The sequence below is a fragment of the Euprymna scolopes genome, chromosome 9, assembly GCF_053919585.1.
Source record: "Euprymna scolopes isolate OS-2025 chromosome 9, ASM5391958v1, whole genome shotgun sequence".
NCBI lineage: Eukaryota > Metazoa > Mollusca > Cephalopoda > Sepiida > Sepiolidae > Euprymna > Euprymna scolopes.
This window is the reverse complement of record NC_136490.1, coordinates 152742601-152759679: the sequence shown is the minus strand read 5'-3', so window position 1 is coordinate 152759679 and position 17079 is coordinate 152742601. Positions and strand designations below refer to the sequence as shown.

General features: G+C 36.6%; 2 protein-coding genes across 2 annotated transcripts in view; both read right to left on the bottom strand.

The window, feature by feature from the left end:
* The window catches only part of LOC145284936 (cyclic AMP-dependent transcription factor ATF-7-like), a 122004-nt gene that overhangs the window by 87591 nt on the left and 17334 nt on the right, over window positions 1-17079 (bottom strand). The window lies entirely within an intron of this gene.
* On the bottom strand, window positions 8941-9369 carry LOC145284681 (uncharacterized). Its single transcript, XM_080133577.1, has one exon. The coding sequence runs from the start codon at window positions 9367-9369 to the stop codon at window positions 8941-8943; it is 429 nt and encodes a 142-aa protein (XP_079989703.1).

The window sequence follows — 17079 nt, the reverse complement described above, 5'->3', positions numbered from 1 at the left end:
CTATCAGGCGGATAACGTCAGCCCAGATAAAATGTTTACCTCCAGCACCCTTACTAGTGACATGGCTACAAAGATAGACATAGAAATTTTCCGATATCCCTGGCAGCTGTTCACGCAAAATACTGCCAACCTAGAAAACAGATTTTTCTTCTCCCTTTGTCAGAAAAATCACTCATTAAAAATGAGGACTGAGGGACAAATAAAGAGAAGCGAGAGTAACGGGAGCTGCCGATAATGCATCCACAATGCATTGTCTACACTCCATTAAAAAAAAACAAAAAAAAAACATTAAGTATTGTACTTATAAAAGTCCATTTGGTATGTTTAAGAGGGGGTTAGGTGAAAGATTTCCCTCCCACCAACTGAAAATGAAAACAATTGCAAAATCTGTTATGCTATCAATTTGGAAAATATAAACATTTATAGACAAGAAAAAATCTATGATAAAAAAAATAAATAAATAAAATATATATTCCAAAGAGAAAAACATTTACACAATTAATAAAACAATAAAATTAAAATTAAAAACTGAAATAAATATAATATCAGCACTTGCATCTAGAAGAGAAATATTACAAAATTCATATCTTAACTGCATTAATAAGACGTCATTTTTGAAAAGAAAACGGTCATCACGTGACATAGTTCGCTACTTAGACAAGCATGTTCTTTTATAAATAGTAACGTGTCGACGGACGGGGGGGGGGTTAAGAAATCAGCATTTTCAGATCTATTTATGCTCGATTTCAAATGAAACTTGCCAGATAGATTCGGTACATCTTTCCACGAGAAAACCATTTACACAATTAATAAAACAATGAAATAAAAATAAAGATTAAAAACTGAAATAAATATAATATTAGCACTTGCATCTAGAAAAGAAATATTGAAAAATTCATAACTTGACTGCATTAATACGACGTCCTTCACGGCTACAAACAGGAATTGATTTTGTTTGAAATAAGAATGCAGCGTTTTCATTTTTGAAAAGAAAACGGTCATCATGTGACGTAGTTCGCTACTTACACAAGCATGTTCTTTTATAAATGTGCCAAGGCACCCTATCAACTTTCATAGACTGCAGGGCTCCAGGAAGGACAAAGAAAACATGGAAGGGAGTGATAAGGATGCAGTTGCAAGAAAGAAGGATAAATAAAGACCTAACCAGAAATAGGTTAGTTGTGAAGTCAATTTCTAAAAGTCATCCCACACACGATATCATGTAAAATGAACGTTAAACCAAATATGATGGTGAGTGAGCCTCTATATTAAAATTAGCACGCAAGATCATGGGGGGGGGGTTCTGTATTTCTCATCTCTTTATAATTTTGATAAGCACATTTTCATTTACTATCATTCGAATATTTTTTAAAATTAAAACAATTCTTAACTTTGTTAAAAAATTTGTACACATAATATTCTTAAAGGTTATTTTTTTTTTTGTAGGTTCTCACTTCCGGGCAACACCGAGTAAATACAGATAGTTTATACATCTATTATATAAAGAGCAATTGTCTGTGTGTATGTTTGTATGTCCAGCTAAAAGTCAAAAACTATAAAACAAATGCCTACAAAGTCGGTATATTTTTTTTATCAGTATTGCCTCAATTGAACAATATCTAAAAATTAAAAATATATTTATTCTTAGGGAGTCAACTGGGCTAGGTTATGCCAGGGGTCAGGCATTTTATTTACCGATTCAAAAAAAAAAAAAAAAAAAATGCTGACTCATTTCTTGAGGAACCTATTATATAAAAGAAAAGTGTGTGTGTGTGTGTGTGTGTATATATATATATATATATATATATATATCCAGAGAGGAATGAGCTGGGCAAAGGAGAAAAAGAGGATTGAGGAAACGGGATAGAGACAGGTAGAGGTTTTAATAGACATATGTTACACTTTTACACCGGGCAACATCGGGTAGTCCTGCTAGTATATCTTAAGCTCTGTGGATATAATGTGAAGATAAATACAACCATTTGTTCATTGTTTTCCAGTTATATTCAGTAATTTTTAAGAAAAGAATTTTATTTTAAATTTAAAATATCTAATGTGAAGTTATTTGATTTGCTCCTACATTGTCTGCATAATTCACAACTGTTATTTAATGTTTGTTTTTTTTTTCAGTTGTTTTTCTTTTGTTTTACCAACTAGCATGCACTATGTTGGATGCCATTGAACAATGAAGACCTACTTCAGACAATTTGTCCTAAATTTGTTTGGCAAAGTCATTTAAGCCATTGCTACAATGCAGCAATAGCACTGCGTGGTAAAATAACAAAGCATTATTATCAGTAATAGAAACAAACTTAGAAAATAATAAAAATATAAAATTGATGTAGTAAATATGCTTAGAACCAAAAAATAAGAACGATAACTTCTGATTGAACACAACTGCATATTCCAATGTACATTAGTGTCCACAATGGTGCCAGCTTAAACAGGGCTGAAAAGGATAGAAAACTAAATATCAAGGTCTTATGTATGGCATGAAAAGAAATTGGAATCTTAGGAAGATTTTAATCATTCCAGTAATTATAAGTCACTGCTCTCAATAAAAAGAACTAAAAGATTACCTGGTGAAATAAGTACACTTGAAAAAATGGTTATAATCCCAAAAAGATCTCTGTTAGAGTCTTTGAAATAACAGGTGAATATATAGCAATCCCATACCCTTGCCTCAGCAAAAATAAAGAAAAAGATAATTCTAAAAAAAATTTAAAAAGATGGTTATACTAAATAAGAACTGTACCATCACCTGAATTTTCCGGGTAGTTTACGTAAAATGGCGAACAGTGTCAAAACACAGTGAATGAAATCACAGCAGCCAATGTAATTTAAGGAAACATTTATAGGTTTATTATTAAAAAGAAACTTCAATTCAATAAACGATTCGGTAATTAATGTTTTTTTAATTATGTTTTGAGTTACTTTACTGTATTGATTTTGATATACCAAAAAGTTTTACAATAAACAACTTGGATCGACTTTGAATTCCTGCAAAAATTACTGCCAACCTAAAAGATGAAAAGTCAGGTTAAAAAAAAAAATGCGAATCCCAAATTGTTACTGTTGTTTTCCTTGCTTAACTTTAATGATCTAATAAAAACTGATACATGCGAACGTGATCAAACTGGCAAATGAAATTTACAAACAAATTTCTAATTCCAGTTGAAAGCATTTATATTCACTTTGCAGTTATGCTTAGCAGACTGAAACAGGAATTTATCTCTTCTTCACTCAGCCATGAATAATATAAAGATAGACTGAGACTCTGGTTCATAAACCATCTAAAAGGAAAGATTCTTCTCCTATGTAATACTTGTAAGAATAGTTATACACAACACAAAGTTAGCACATGAAATTCTTTTTTATGAGTCTAGTTGCTTCTATAATTACTGGAATGATAGAGATGTTCCTAAGATTGCAGTTTTTTTTCATGTCATACATAAGACCTTTTTCATGTCATACATAAGACCTTTTTCATGTCATACATAAGACCTTGATATTTCATTATCTTTTCCCTCTCAGTTCAGTTTAATCCAGCATCATTGGGAGACCTAACTTCTACTAAGGTTGATTCTTTCTCCTTCTTGTCCCATATCACTATGTCAAGTTTATTAGCCCCGTTTTCAAGGTATGTAACTGTAGGAATTGCATAGTCATAGTGGATAGTGTTACTGTGCATATGAGATTCCATATGAATGTAGGAAACAAAGGAGAAACATATTGTCCACTAAATCTAAGGTTAGAAGAATATAGAAAAGTTATAATACATAAAGAGATTGAAAAGTCGGATATGGCTGACCATATATAAAGGGAAATTGAAAATCTATCCACCCTTACAAGACCAGGTAAAATTATAGACAGAGAAAAACGGTGGAGAGTAAGACAATTCAAAGCAGCAGCTCATATGCTTGGCGGCGATCACCTACCAAGAAGACCTGATATAGAATTTAATACAATATGGGAACCATTAATTACAAGTAAAGTTACAACTATTAAAAATAAAAAAATTATGTGTCTGAGTGTATGTTAATAAGCAAGATATATATATATATGTGCGTGTGTGCTCATAAACAAAATTCATAATTACCCATATCTATTTTGCTAACAACATTTCCTCTCATGAGATAAGCCATTTATTGAAAATCCTTGGATTGAGAAAAAGACTTTAATAATTATCTGCACTCCTTTGTCAAACAATAAATTTTTTTGTAATTATACTTAATTTAACTCAACATTTCCATTTATATTATTGCTTTGTCTCGCATATTGAGTTTTTTTTATCTGCCTTGGATCGTCTTATAAATACTGATACTAATATTTACTTGGACTTTTTATTTACAGTATCAAACAACCTGTACTTCATTATTTCATGTATATATATCTGTAGTAATAAATAACAATCTATAATGATAAGTAGTAAGGTCTGCAATAACCCGTAGTGTGACGGATACAGTACTTGGTAAACGTCAGTTGTAAGTGACACTTTTCTGCAAGTTGAAGGTTCATTTCTAAGTGCAAGTGATACTCAGAATGCAAATTACTTAAGATTTTTACCCAATTATAGTTGATGAAACAAGAGTATGCTAGCCGAGTGATGTTTCATTTGAAATTCTATGCAAATTCTCAAGTTCAATAAGATATACCTCAAGAAGGTCAACGGTTACATCGGCCAAAACCTTGTGAAAATAATGCTTAAGATGAGAATAGTAGTCTGATAATCCAAGTAATATGATAAAAGAAAACTGAATCTGTAAAAAACTGAGAAATGGGTGGAAAACAAGAGGGAAACCATAATTTGCAAGAATATAAGAATACCAGTTTGAAAAGTAAAAGCAACTCGGACATTTCCGTTGTAAATTCTCTGTTAGAGGCAATCATTGATGTCTGAGGAGACGCTATATAAAATCAAACATTACTTCATGAAAGCAATATTTTGTCGACACTTTCCAGACTTCCAGGTTGAATCAAAGTGAAATGTTCTTAATAAGGAGGAAAGAATTTTTATTTTTGTTTCTATCTAGAGTAACCCATTTTGGGGAGCTGGATACCCTGCACATAAAACCAACTACATGTCTTGCCATCATAGACAAGCGGATAATGGGAGCAATATTTTCCCAGTTGTATATTTGTGATACTATTGACACTCCCACCCCACCCAGGTGTTAGAAAGTAAAAAGAAAAAACAAAAGGAGGTTGATTTATCAGCAGAACAATGGAGAGGAAGTTGTTAACCAACGCACAAAAAAGGAAGCTGACGTGGGATTGTTAATCAAGGTGTAGCACTGATTTGGGACAAAAGGATCAGATAATAAGTCAATTAGTGTTAGTTTTATAGGCAACTTTAGGAGTGTCAATGAGTTTTGTGATAATTCATGACAGTTGGGGATGGTTTGCAGGCAGTCTTGGGTTTGTGACAGTTGACGAAAGAGTTGAGGAGAGTTGTGAGTTTGACACAGTGTACCGCAAGTTGTGATTTAGAACAGTTCAAAATGAGCTGATGTCGACTGACAAACACAGTCTCGACAGTAGACGTAGATGTGGACGTTAACGTTTAGAAGGTCGATGGGGTCACAAACGCGCCAAGAGTGCAACTGATTATTACAGAATGTGTCAAAGTGTGTGTTTTATTTTATTTTTTAGACTTGTGAGCCAGTACATCTCCTTGGCAGCCACCAAATGCATGGGAGACGATGACACAGCCAGAATGAAAAGAGAAGAAGACTACGGAAACAGTGTTAGAGTTGAAAATAGTGTCGAGGGGGGGGGGAGCAAGTGTTATCACATATTTACACTTTGCAGCATTTAAAAGCTACATTATTCTTATTCCTAACAATTCTGTTTACTGAAAGAGTAAATCAATTAGATTCAATTAGGATGCCAACACCATCTTGTTCTATAATTCTGATACCTTCAACATCTCTGCCAACCAAGACATATTGACCTTCATAAAGAAGTATCTCATCCGACAGGTTTTACAGTTATGATGGAGCTGATTAGCAAACTGTTCACATTACATTTAAACTTCTGCATATTTGTACAATTTGAAAAACAAAGAGCAAGGAAGGAATTCTAAAGGAAAATGGTTCAAGGAAAGAAGCTATCAGAATAGAAACTCTTCATAATCTGGAGATTTCTACAGTGAAGGGGTAGGATTTTGTTTCATAGTTTTTACAGAATACGAAAAGCACAGCTTTTAGGTTCAAGCACAACAACCAATGTAAAATAAATAAAAGCACTCAACGAAATTAACCATAACTTGACTGGAATTCATAAAGAAAACAGAGAATGTCAAAAACAGATGTGGAAAGGTAACATTCCTGATGAACCGAAACATGCAAGATTAACCTGGGAAAGCTACAGGATGTTCGTCTGTTGGAATGATGAGGACCACCTGATCATCCTAGAGAAATGATGGATGATACATGCTGAATAGTGAAGCTAGGATTGCGCAATCCATAACCACTCCTCTTTTAAGTCAACACTGCTTGATTTCAGCGGCTAGGACAACTGGTTCAGGACAACTGGAAACAATGTCAAGATAAGTGGAGAGCACATACAGCACCTGATATCCCCAAATGGTCACATATTTTAGTACTGACCGGGCTCCATGTTGCTTAACTTCGGTGATCTAATGGAAACTGATGTGTTAGTGTGATTTTGCTATATGACAGGAGACAAAAAAAAAATGAAGGGATCTATATTCCACTCAGAGTGAAGACAACTAAGTCTAGTGTTCAAAGTCCCATGAATACAACCCTGAAAACAGTAACAGCAGGTGATAGTGGTTAAGTGGTTAATGACACCGACTAACAAACTAGGTGTGCCAAGTTTGAATAAAGTTTGTTCCACAGAAACACTTTCGCTTAGTGGTATTAGTAACTTTAATGTGGTCCCATGCATAAGTACCACATATTTTTCTAGAAAAAATTCTAACTAGAAAGATATCAGGGAAACAAATACCAACAATAATCATTTGATTCATACATTCAGTCAGCAAAAGAGAAATGACTATATGTTACTCAATAAATGTGGGACTCAACTAATAAAATAACTTTTATGTAAAATAATGTTATTCATCAATGTAGTCTCCTTTCAAGGTGATACATGGATTCCATTGATTCTCTAAGAATTTGATATCTTTTTTGTAGAACGACTTATCTTTTGAAAATACACCTTAGTTTCCAATATTATTTCTCTTCTCCTGGCGCATTCTTTTGAGGCCTGCAAATAACCAATAGTTGCTGATGGCCAGATCAGGAGAACAAGCAAGCTGCAAAAGTAAAGTAAAATACTATTCACAAAGTTTTGACATCATTGTGATCAATTTGTGCATTGTCCTGGTGAAAGAGCAACTTTTTTCTTTATTTGTTGATGTTTTTTTGGCAATTTCTTCCTTCGAACGAACCAATAATGCTAGATAATATTTGTTATTGATAGCTCTCAAAAGTAATCGATGAACAAAATACCTTGCACATCCCAAAATACAGAGACCAAAATCTTGCCTGCTGATGTTTGTATCTTTGGTCTCTTTGGGTTGTTTTCATTTACTGCTTTCACTCATATGACAACTGATCTAATTCTGGAGTGAAGTGATGTGTCCATGTTTCATCCATTGTTCAGGAATATGAGCAAGAATATGAGCGATAAATGGCAAAAAAATCTGGAATCAACATGAATTTCTCAACCTACACAATGCTACTCCATTAGTTTATATGAAATCTAACATAAAATGATCCATTTATGAGCCATTCTAGCTTTTTAGGACAGTTAACCCCAAAATATTTTTACTATGGAAGATATATTCTGTGCATTTTTTTTTTGTTTTTTTTTTTGCAGGGAGAAAGTCATACTGAACAGCAAAAAAAAAAGGAAAAAAATTACTTACCCTACCACTAACCATAGATCTGAGTAAAAAAAATGGTAACCCTCCCCCCAAAAAAACTATTAACCCTATTATTAACCCTAGATCCGAGTGGCAAACAACTCCACCCCAAACAAAAAAAAATCTTTAAAAAACTACAACAAAATAAGGGATCATTTTACATTAAATTTATATGCAAAACTGATCCCTCAATCTACATTCTAAAATAATTGCATCTTTTTTTTCTTCTTTCTGACAAGTTTTTCAGCATGCACAGTCATAATTGTTGTTCAGCCATTAGAATCCTACTTTCAAGCATCATAGGTTGTCACTTACAGCCAACAAATGGTTCTGTTAAGGGTCAACTTATTCGTCTGCAATAAAAATGCCAACATCACCTTTTCATTTCAAATAACAACTTATATCTTGCATTCTCCCTCACGATCATTTTAACAGATTTATCTTTCCATCCTGCTAGTCTCATGAAATTCAACAATCTCCATTGATCTTCCTCACAAGCTCCTAACATTCAAACTGCACAAACTGATCATATTATTTGGATTCTTCAGACTAATATTATCATCATCATATTCTTTTTGAGAGTTATTTGCACAAGGTTTAAGCCGATGTAACCGCCAACCTTTTTCGTAAGGTCCTCTGGACAGTGGCTAAAATATTTGATAAAATTCAATCATAAAAGTTACACTCTTGATGAATGTAGACCACGCATGCATTTACAACAGCCAAGATAGTTATAGGCAGTCAGTCCCTGGACCAGCAGCAAATACCGTAAATCTGTGGACAAGAGTTAGGTCTGACATCGGGTTTGATGGTGTGTCATCTCATCTTCAGCTGGCCACCCGGGTGTCTTCGGCAACCTTTGAGTGGTTCTGGAGCTGTTGTTTTGTGGATGAACTCTCCTTTTTAAAAAAGTTTGGTTAAGGAGGATTATCTTTCATCCCGATTTGGGTATTGGAGACAAATTGGTGCCAGTGAACCCACAGAAATCGACAGAGGCAGTATAGATCAAACACTACCAATCTTTTGAGATCCACAGCTCTCATCGATCAGATCATCTGACAGCCATAGAGAAGGATTGTTTGAACAAGTGTTTGATAAATCCAGACTTTTGTGCCAATTGTGATCTTGGAACGAGGCCACAGATGGGATTGTAGGCGATTGAAAGTATGTTGGACATTGTTGATTTGGACATCATGATCATCATACATTTGACCCACGATGACAAATATCAGACATTTGAAGCAATCAACCTTTTCTAGGGTTTGCCTGTTGAGAAGAATCATACTTTCCTCAGAGCGAAGGAATCCTGTGAAGATGATTTTTGTTTTCATAGCATTTACCTTCACACCAACCTTAGATGCGAAATGGTGTATTTTGTCTGCGGCTGATTGGATGTCTGCAAAGTTATCTCCAAGAATGGTTATGTCATGAGCATAGTCATGGTCAGTCAGGACAAAGTTGCGGCCAACAGACATGAGGAAACTTGGCAAGTGTGTTGCAAGGTATTTTTTAGAATAAAATAATTGAATTTTAACAAATCCTGCATCAAGTATGAATAGTTGATTGACATTGTTGAAAAGAAAAGGATTAAAAAATTAAATGAACTGATGAGGATGTTTTTGAAACCCTTTCAGTGTAGAGGTCTCAAAATGATGGAAAGTTTTCTACTTTTATAGTTCTTTTCCTTGAACTGCTTGCCTTTGGAATTTACTGTACCAATGTGACAACTTGCTGGACAACTCCCCACTTAGAATGCTCTTATAAATCTGACCTCTAATTCACAGTAACCCCTTATACCTCAGTGTACATATACCTTGCTTAGGGTGAATAAAAGAAAAATATTCTCAAACATATATACGATGTAGCCATACTTGCTTAAAAAAGATATTAGTTGTTTTTGCTTTTGTTTTTATTTCAGTCAAAAAAGCAACAACACAAAATGAAATCCAGGTTCCAGAAATGATAACAAAAAATATTTTTTGTTTTGTAATTATTTGATTTTTTTTTTTCAAAAACACAAATATAAATGAATAAAAACAAAAATACAAATAAAAACACATTATAAATAAATAAAAACAAAAATATAAATAAAAACTTATAAATAAATAAAAATACGAATATAAATAAATAAAAAGCAACAACTGAAAAAAAAGTACAATGCAATAACTTCATGTTTTTTCAACATTACTTTTGGAATTCTGGTTCATTTTAGTTGTTGTTGTTGTAAAAAAAACTGATCTTCAAATTCCTAACCTCTTAGTCTATGGCTGAAAATATCAAAGTTTCATAACGATTTTTAATACGGATGATATTTGAAAAATTCAAAACTGATGTTCATCAGAAAAAGGACAAAAGCATATTTTTATGAACAAAAAAAAAAATAAGGTTACATTCCATCAATCATGACCAGGTAAAAGTCTTAAATAACTCGTATTTTTATTCTTAGTGTTGCCCATACTGAGGATTGAACCTTCAACCTACAGCAGTTTGTTGTAACGACCCATGGTTTAATAAATAAAGTATTAAATAAAATTTAGCACTACACGATACTCTTCTAGAGTTTGATGGTTCAACCCTCAGTGTGGATGGCACTAAGAGTGCAAATGCAAATTACTTAAAAGACTTTTTTTTTTCTTTTTTACATTGGCATCACCACTTATCAAGGCCAATAGGCCACTCGAGGATAAGGGTTAAAAAGTCTACAGTAGAAATTGGACAATATAGAAATATTAGTAATGGAAATTCGGTAAATTTGTTAACTTATATGGAACGGTTCATCAAAAATTTGTTTACGTTAGACTTTAAGACAACCATATTGTAGTCAGCTGGAAAGCAGGAAAACAGAAGACAATTCCATAGGCGTGCAGTTCTAAGAAAGAAGTTTTGCTCATGGAATCTACGTTTAGGTTTAGGCACAGATATAGAATGGGGGAAATTAGTGATAGTGTTTTGATAGTGTTTTCTGCTAGATGGGTGTTTCTTGTGAAAGTTTGGCAAGGGAGGATCATAGATTGGAGCTCAGCAAACTTTTACTTGGTTAAGGCTGATGACATAAGAGCATGCCATTCTGTGGATTAAATACAGATTGTTGGAGTTTGATAGAAAGATTCCTGTTCAACAAAATGGTATTTGAAACGTGAGAATATTATGGATAAGAACAGTAATCCAAATAATCCTCATCTCCAAAATTCAGAAACATAAGGTTCCACTTATTGAATATTAGATTAGAATTAGAGATAGGATTCAAAAAGATTCGCCAACCTGATTTGTTCTGCACTATCAACCAAACTCCATCCTTTGTCTCATCACCGAAATGTGCTTATTTTACAAGTATTTTAATGCAATATGTTCTGATGAACTCAAAGCTATTGTATCCCTACATCATAGATACTCTCGACAAAGAGTAAAATTCCACCCCTACACTGTAGAGATCCTTAGATGTCATAAAGCCTTCTACTCAAATAGCTCTTTCCCTCAAACTGAAATTTGGAATTTCCTTCCGGGTCCCTGCTTCCCTGACTGTACTGACATTCAGAAGTTCAAGTGTAACATGAACAGAAATCTTGCTGCTCAACTCCCTACATAGTATCCCTGTGACTTTGATCACAAATATATATATATATATATATATATATATATATATATATATATATATATATATATATATATTACTATTTAAATAGTAGCCCTTCATGTTAAAATTGCACTGTGCCTTGTTTGGAGTGCAAATAATAAAAAAGGGGGCGGAGGTCTGGCAAAATGATCTGAAAGAGTCTGAAAGTAAGCCACAGTTGAAACAAAATAAATAGAAATAGTATGTAGTTAACAACATAAGATGTCCTTAAATACAAGCCACCATTAAAATTGCCTGCAAGCAAACATTGGTTATAGGAAACATAAAAGAGTTCTATGCCTAATTTGTTGAATCCAGAACAGGGGTTTGGTTCTCATGAGTTTTAGAGAATAATAAATAGGGTACTGACGGATATAAGAATTCTATTTCAACCATCATAACTGACCAGAGATTATTTCCTCAGCATCAAGGAGGTGATGGTAGCTAAGTGGTTAATGATATGGACTGACAATGTGGCATGCCAAGTTTCAATCCATTTTTTTTTTCACATAAGTACTATTACTTGGGGATTTTTTTTTTTTATAAAGGAGCCACCACTTATCAAGGCCCAGAGGCCACTCAAGGATAAAGGTTAATAAGTGGACAGTGGTCAATGGGACAGTAATGTAGTAATTGTTAGTAGTGGAAATTTGGTAAATTGGATTACTTAAGGGAAAGGGCTCATCAAAAACTTGTTTACATTGGACTTGAAGATGACAATATTATAGTCAGCCAGAAAGCAGGTAAATGGAAGAGAGTTCCACAGATATGCAATTCTAAGAAAAAAGTTTTGTTCATGGAATCTATGCTTAGGTTTAGACACGGATAAAGACAATCATATTGTAGTCAGCTGGAAAGCAGGAAAATGGAACAGAGTTCCACAGGCGTGCAGTTCTAAGAAAGAGGCTTTGTTCATGGAATCTACATTTAGGTTTAGGCATAGATAAAGAGTGGGGGGGGGGAATTATTGATAGTGGTTTCAACTAGACAAGTGTTCTTCGTGAAAGTTTGCAAGGTGGGACCATAGATTGGAACTCAGACGAGCACTTGACATGAAAATAACGATAAAGCAGAGACGTCTCCTTCTGTGGGAGAGAGGTTGCAGGGAAGAGAAAAGAGTATTCTCCACTAGGCTATGAGGTCTATTTTGAACTCTGTCAAGGCAGGATATGCTGCTTGTAGCAGTTTATCCTGCCCACATGTAGCAACAGTACCTCCATCATTGAACATACTTGGCTCTTATACAGGTAGAAAATTGCATCAGCAGTGAGATATCTACTGGAGTGATAGAATGATCCCACCATTTTTTCAGCGACCTGGGCAACAGATTTGATGTACCTGTTCCATTTCAGATCGGGAATAAATGTCCGATCTAGAAGCTTGTTAAAACATGGAGCCTCCCTAAGACGAGAACCATTCATTTCGATTGATGCCAGACGGGGATCAAAGCGTTAATGATGTACAAATAGAAGTTTGGTTTTAAATGCATCACAATTAACCAGCCACCTCTTTCCCCATTGCAGCACATACTCAAGATCAGAGGAGAGAGAATCAGAGAGATCTTGGTTATTTACAGCCTTTGAAGTTGCAGTTAAATGGGCTGGTAAACAGCAAAACAATATGAAATAAATACAATAAGCAAAAGTTCAACTAGAATTCGTTACTGTCAACTTTAAATTTAAAACCAATTAAGTATATATGGGCTATCTGGCATCGTGTGTATGTCGGCATCAAACAGACATAAATGTTAGTAACATTAGTTTGCTTACATTTAAAAAAAAAAACATTAACATTTTTAGGTGAAAGGTAAACAAATATTTCTTTCGAAATAAAAAACAATATTATATTTCGTTCGCTCAGCAGAACGACATCTGATCATCTGATCATCCAAAAGAAAGGATAGATGACACGCACTGAGAGATTTATTTTAATATACATTCACATTGACGGTTCTTGTTAGATCACCGAAACTAAGCAACGTTGAGCCTGGTCATAAGCGACGATTTAGAAATGCCATACGCTATATGGAGAAGGTCATTGATAGTTCCAGAACGTCCTACATCTCATCTGGCCTCCAGCTATTTTGATCTTGTCCCGTTGTTGGATCAGGCTTGTTAGGACAGTAGAGTAAGACTGATTCTTCATAAATCAGCTTCTACTTTGAACAAAATTGCTGTTAAATGGGCTGGTAAACAACAAAACAAAATAAAATAAATACAATAAGCAGAAGTTCAGCTAGAATTCGTCACTGTCAACTTTCTCTCTCACCTTCCAATATGTGTTCTGCCCACCACCTCTGCAAACAGGCATTTTATTAGAAAACTGACCCCATTCCATTTGCATAGATGAGTAGTGGTTGATGGGCAGAAATCAGAGGCCCACAATATTAATGCTGGAGTCCCCCAGGGGTCCATCCTGGGCCCAACTCTCTTCCTGATCTACATCAATGATCTCCCTAAACAAATACTTAAATCATTCGTTGACATCTATGCTGATGACACGACCATCTATGACAACACATCAAAGGCCGTAAATGACAAAGTTCTCTCTAATTCTCTCTCCTTTGATCTTGAGCGTGTGGTACAATGGGGGAAGAGGTGGCTGGTTACTTTTAATGCATCCAAAACCAAGCTTCTATCTTTCCATCATCAACGCTCTGATCACCATCTGGCATCAATTGAAATGGATGGCTCTCATCTTGGAGAGGCTCCATGTTTTGACAAGCTTCTGGGCTTGACCTTTACTCCTGATCTGAAATGGAACACGTACATCAAGTCTGTTGCCAGGGATGCTGGGAAAATGGTGGGATCCTTCTACCGCTCCAGAAGATATCTCACTACTGATGTGATTCTCTATCTGTATAAAAGTCAAGTATGTCCAAGGATGGAGTACTGTTGCCACATCTGGGCAGGAGCTGCTAAAAACAGCCTATTCTGCCTTGACAGAGTACAAAATAGACTTCGTGGTTTAGTGGGGGATGCCCTTTTCTCTTCCCTGCAACCTCTCTCCTACAGAAGAGACGTTGCGAGCCTGTCTTTATTTTATTGTTATTTCCATGGCAGGTGCTCGTCTGAGCTCTAATCTCTGGTCCCCCTCGCCAATCTTTCACGAGAAACACCTGTCTGGCTGAAACTACTGTCAATAATTTTCCCCACTCTTTATCTGTGCCTAAATCCAAACATAGATTCCATGAGCAAAGCTTCTTTCTTAGAACTGCACACCAGTGGAACTCTCTGCCGCTTGCCTGTTTCCCACCTGACTACAACTTGGACGTCTTCAAGTCCAATATAAACAAACTCCTGACAAACCGCCCCCTTAAGTAAGACACTATCATAACTCCCAATACTAATGATTACTACAATACTATCTCCTTGATTACTGTACACGCAATAACTCTTATCCCTGAGTGGCCTTCAGGCCTTGATAAGTGGTGACCCCCATGTTTAAAAAAAAAAAAAAAAAAAGTTGTATAACCACACAATACACACACACGCGGGCACTTTTTTCTTTGATTATTACATTCAACTCTACACTCCCCCTGGTCTCCAGACCACACATATATGGCATGATGGACGTGGTCGTTTGTTACGGGCACCCCTACGAAGGGGGATTGGCTGGACTACTTCATCTTCATTGGAGCTCTCAGAAGAAATGTCGGAACCATTGGCATCAGCATTGGGGCATACAGTCATACCATCAGACTAGACTTCTTCATCTTCATTGGAGTTCTCAGCAGGGGTGCTGAAACTATCAGCATCAGCATCGGGGTTCGCAGTTGTACCATCATAAGGAATAGGTCGGGTCCACAGGTCCTCATTGGATAATTCACCATTACTGCTACTCGCCAACTGGTTCGTATTTAGGGCAGGCCGGATATCCTTCACATGGCGTGGGATACTATTGACTAGCACGGCTTGCTCACTGATAACGCCAGTGATTTGCCCTCTTTGAAAGTTTTTGGTGTATCGATTATTAGGAGGCTTCACCCAGACAGTATCCCCTAACTCATACGGCCCTCGGGTTTCCTGCCGATCAGGCAGACGGGCGCCAACATCCTTGATGTGCACTCGATAGCAATGGATCGCATTATTGGGTGCACTTGCAGCAATCATGCCATCATTTGATGTTGCATTATATTTATAGACCATCTCTGCGATTGTGCATTGTTTTCTTGCCACGATCCTCTTCATGCTTCGATGGCACCGCTCTGCTATGCTGTTGCCACTCGGTACATATGCACATCTGTGTCTGAGCTGGATCCCCCACTTGTCTACGAAATGTCTGAACTCGTCACTGCAGAAGGCCATGTCATTGTCTGTGAGGATCTCTTCAGGCGGCCCCCTTTCATAAAATAGGGACTCCAATTCACGGATTACACTGGAGGAATCCTGCCTTATTAACGGGCGCCAGATTGCAAACCTTGTCAGTCCACAATCGATCAGGGTGAGGAAGTGCTGTCTGCTGTAGTGGGTTATGTCCATACCCAGTCCGGCTCCAAATCGCGTATACTCCCAGCTGACCTTTCCGCCATCTGGCCGGGGCGGGGTCGATTGACTGGCATGTTTAGCATTCCTTGACTACAGCTTTCACTGCACACCGACGGATTGGACAACTGCACAAAATAACATGTCCGTCTCACTCCTGGGTATCCACTGAGGTGGTGTATCTTCCTAATTTCATCCGCCACCTCAATAGAGGTAGCACATAATGGTACTGGTTTTGCTTTCTTCTTCATGGTATCATACCATCTCTGTGGCACCCGAGTGAGCCTATCAACAAGATTGCAATGTGAAGTGACCAGTACCGCATCCACAGACAGGTTGCATTGTTACCAGCTTTTTTACGGTCTCCAACCTCCGTCTGATCAGCATCTCTCTGGCTGCCTCAGTGTACACCCTGGTCTTGCCTATCAGTGTGTCTGATATCCAGTGGTACACGCATAGCAAATCCGTGTATGCGTAATTTCCTGATTTTCACTGGGGTGCCAGGTTGATACCTTTCATCACTGCATCAAGCTCTGCCAGGTTGATATGAGCAGCGTCATTCGTCGGTCGCAACCAGCAGGCATCCTCAATCGCAGCCCCATTCTTCTCCAACAACACACCAATTGTCAGAGAGCCCGCATCCACCCACACGTTCAGTTTGTCTCCCTGCATGCACCAGTCTTCTTTGGCGGGGTCATCCTGCTTTACCCTTCCGATGGTCTCCTTCACCATGCAAACCAACAGATCGTCGGCGATTTCATCATCCCAGCCTTTGGTGACTGTGCTTGCCCTCTTTTTTATGATGCCTGTTGCCACACGAGTCCATCCACACACTGGTAGGTGCCCACAAGTTTTCCACATAGGGAGAATACTGCTCGCCTCGTGAAGACATCGGGCACTTCAGGAACTGCAATTCCATGCCTCCATTTCAAAGTCCCTCGCCCTTGTCGAACGTTCAGGCCCAAGACATATTCACATATAGTCATCAAGGTATGCCAATGCCCCATCTTTTATTGTTTCTCCCTGTGACAACACAGCGTTAATGATGGTCTTCATTATTTGGGGGTGCCACATTCAGTCCGAAGCCT

Bases quoted from the DNA above. Each gene is read 5' to 3' on its own strand.
- LOC145284681 (XM_080133577.1), bottom strand. From the start codon at position 9,369: ATGTCTGTTGGCCGCAACTTTGTCCTGACTGACCATGACTATGCTCAT.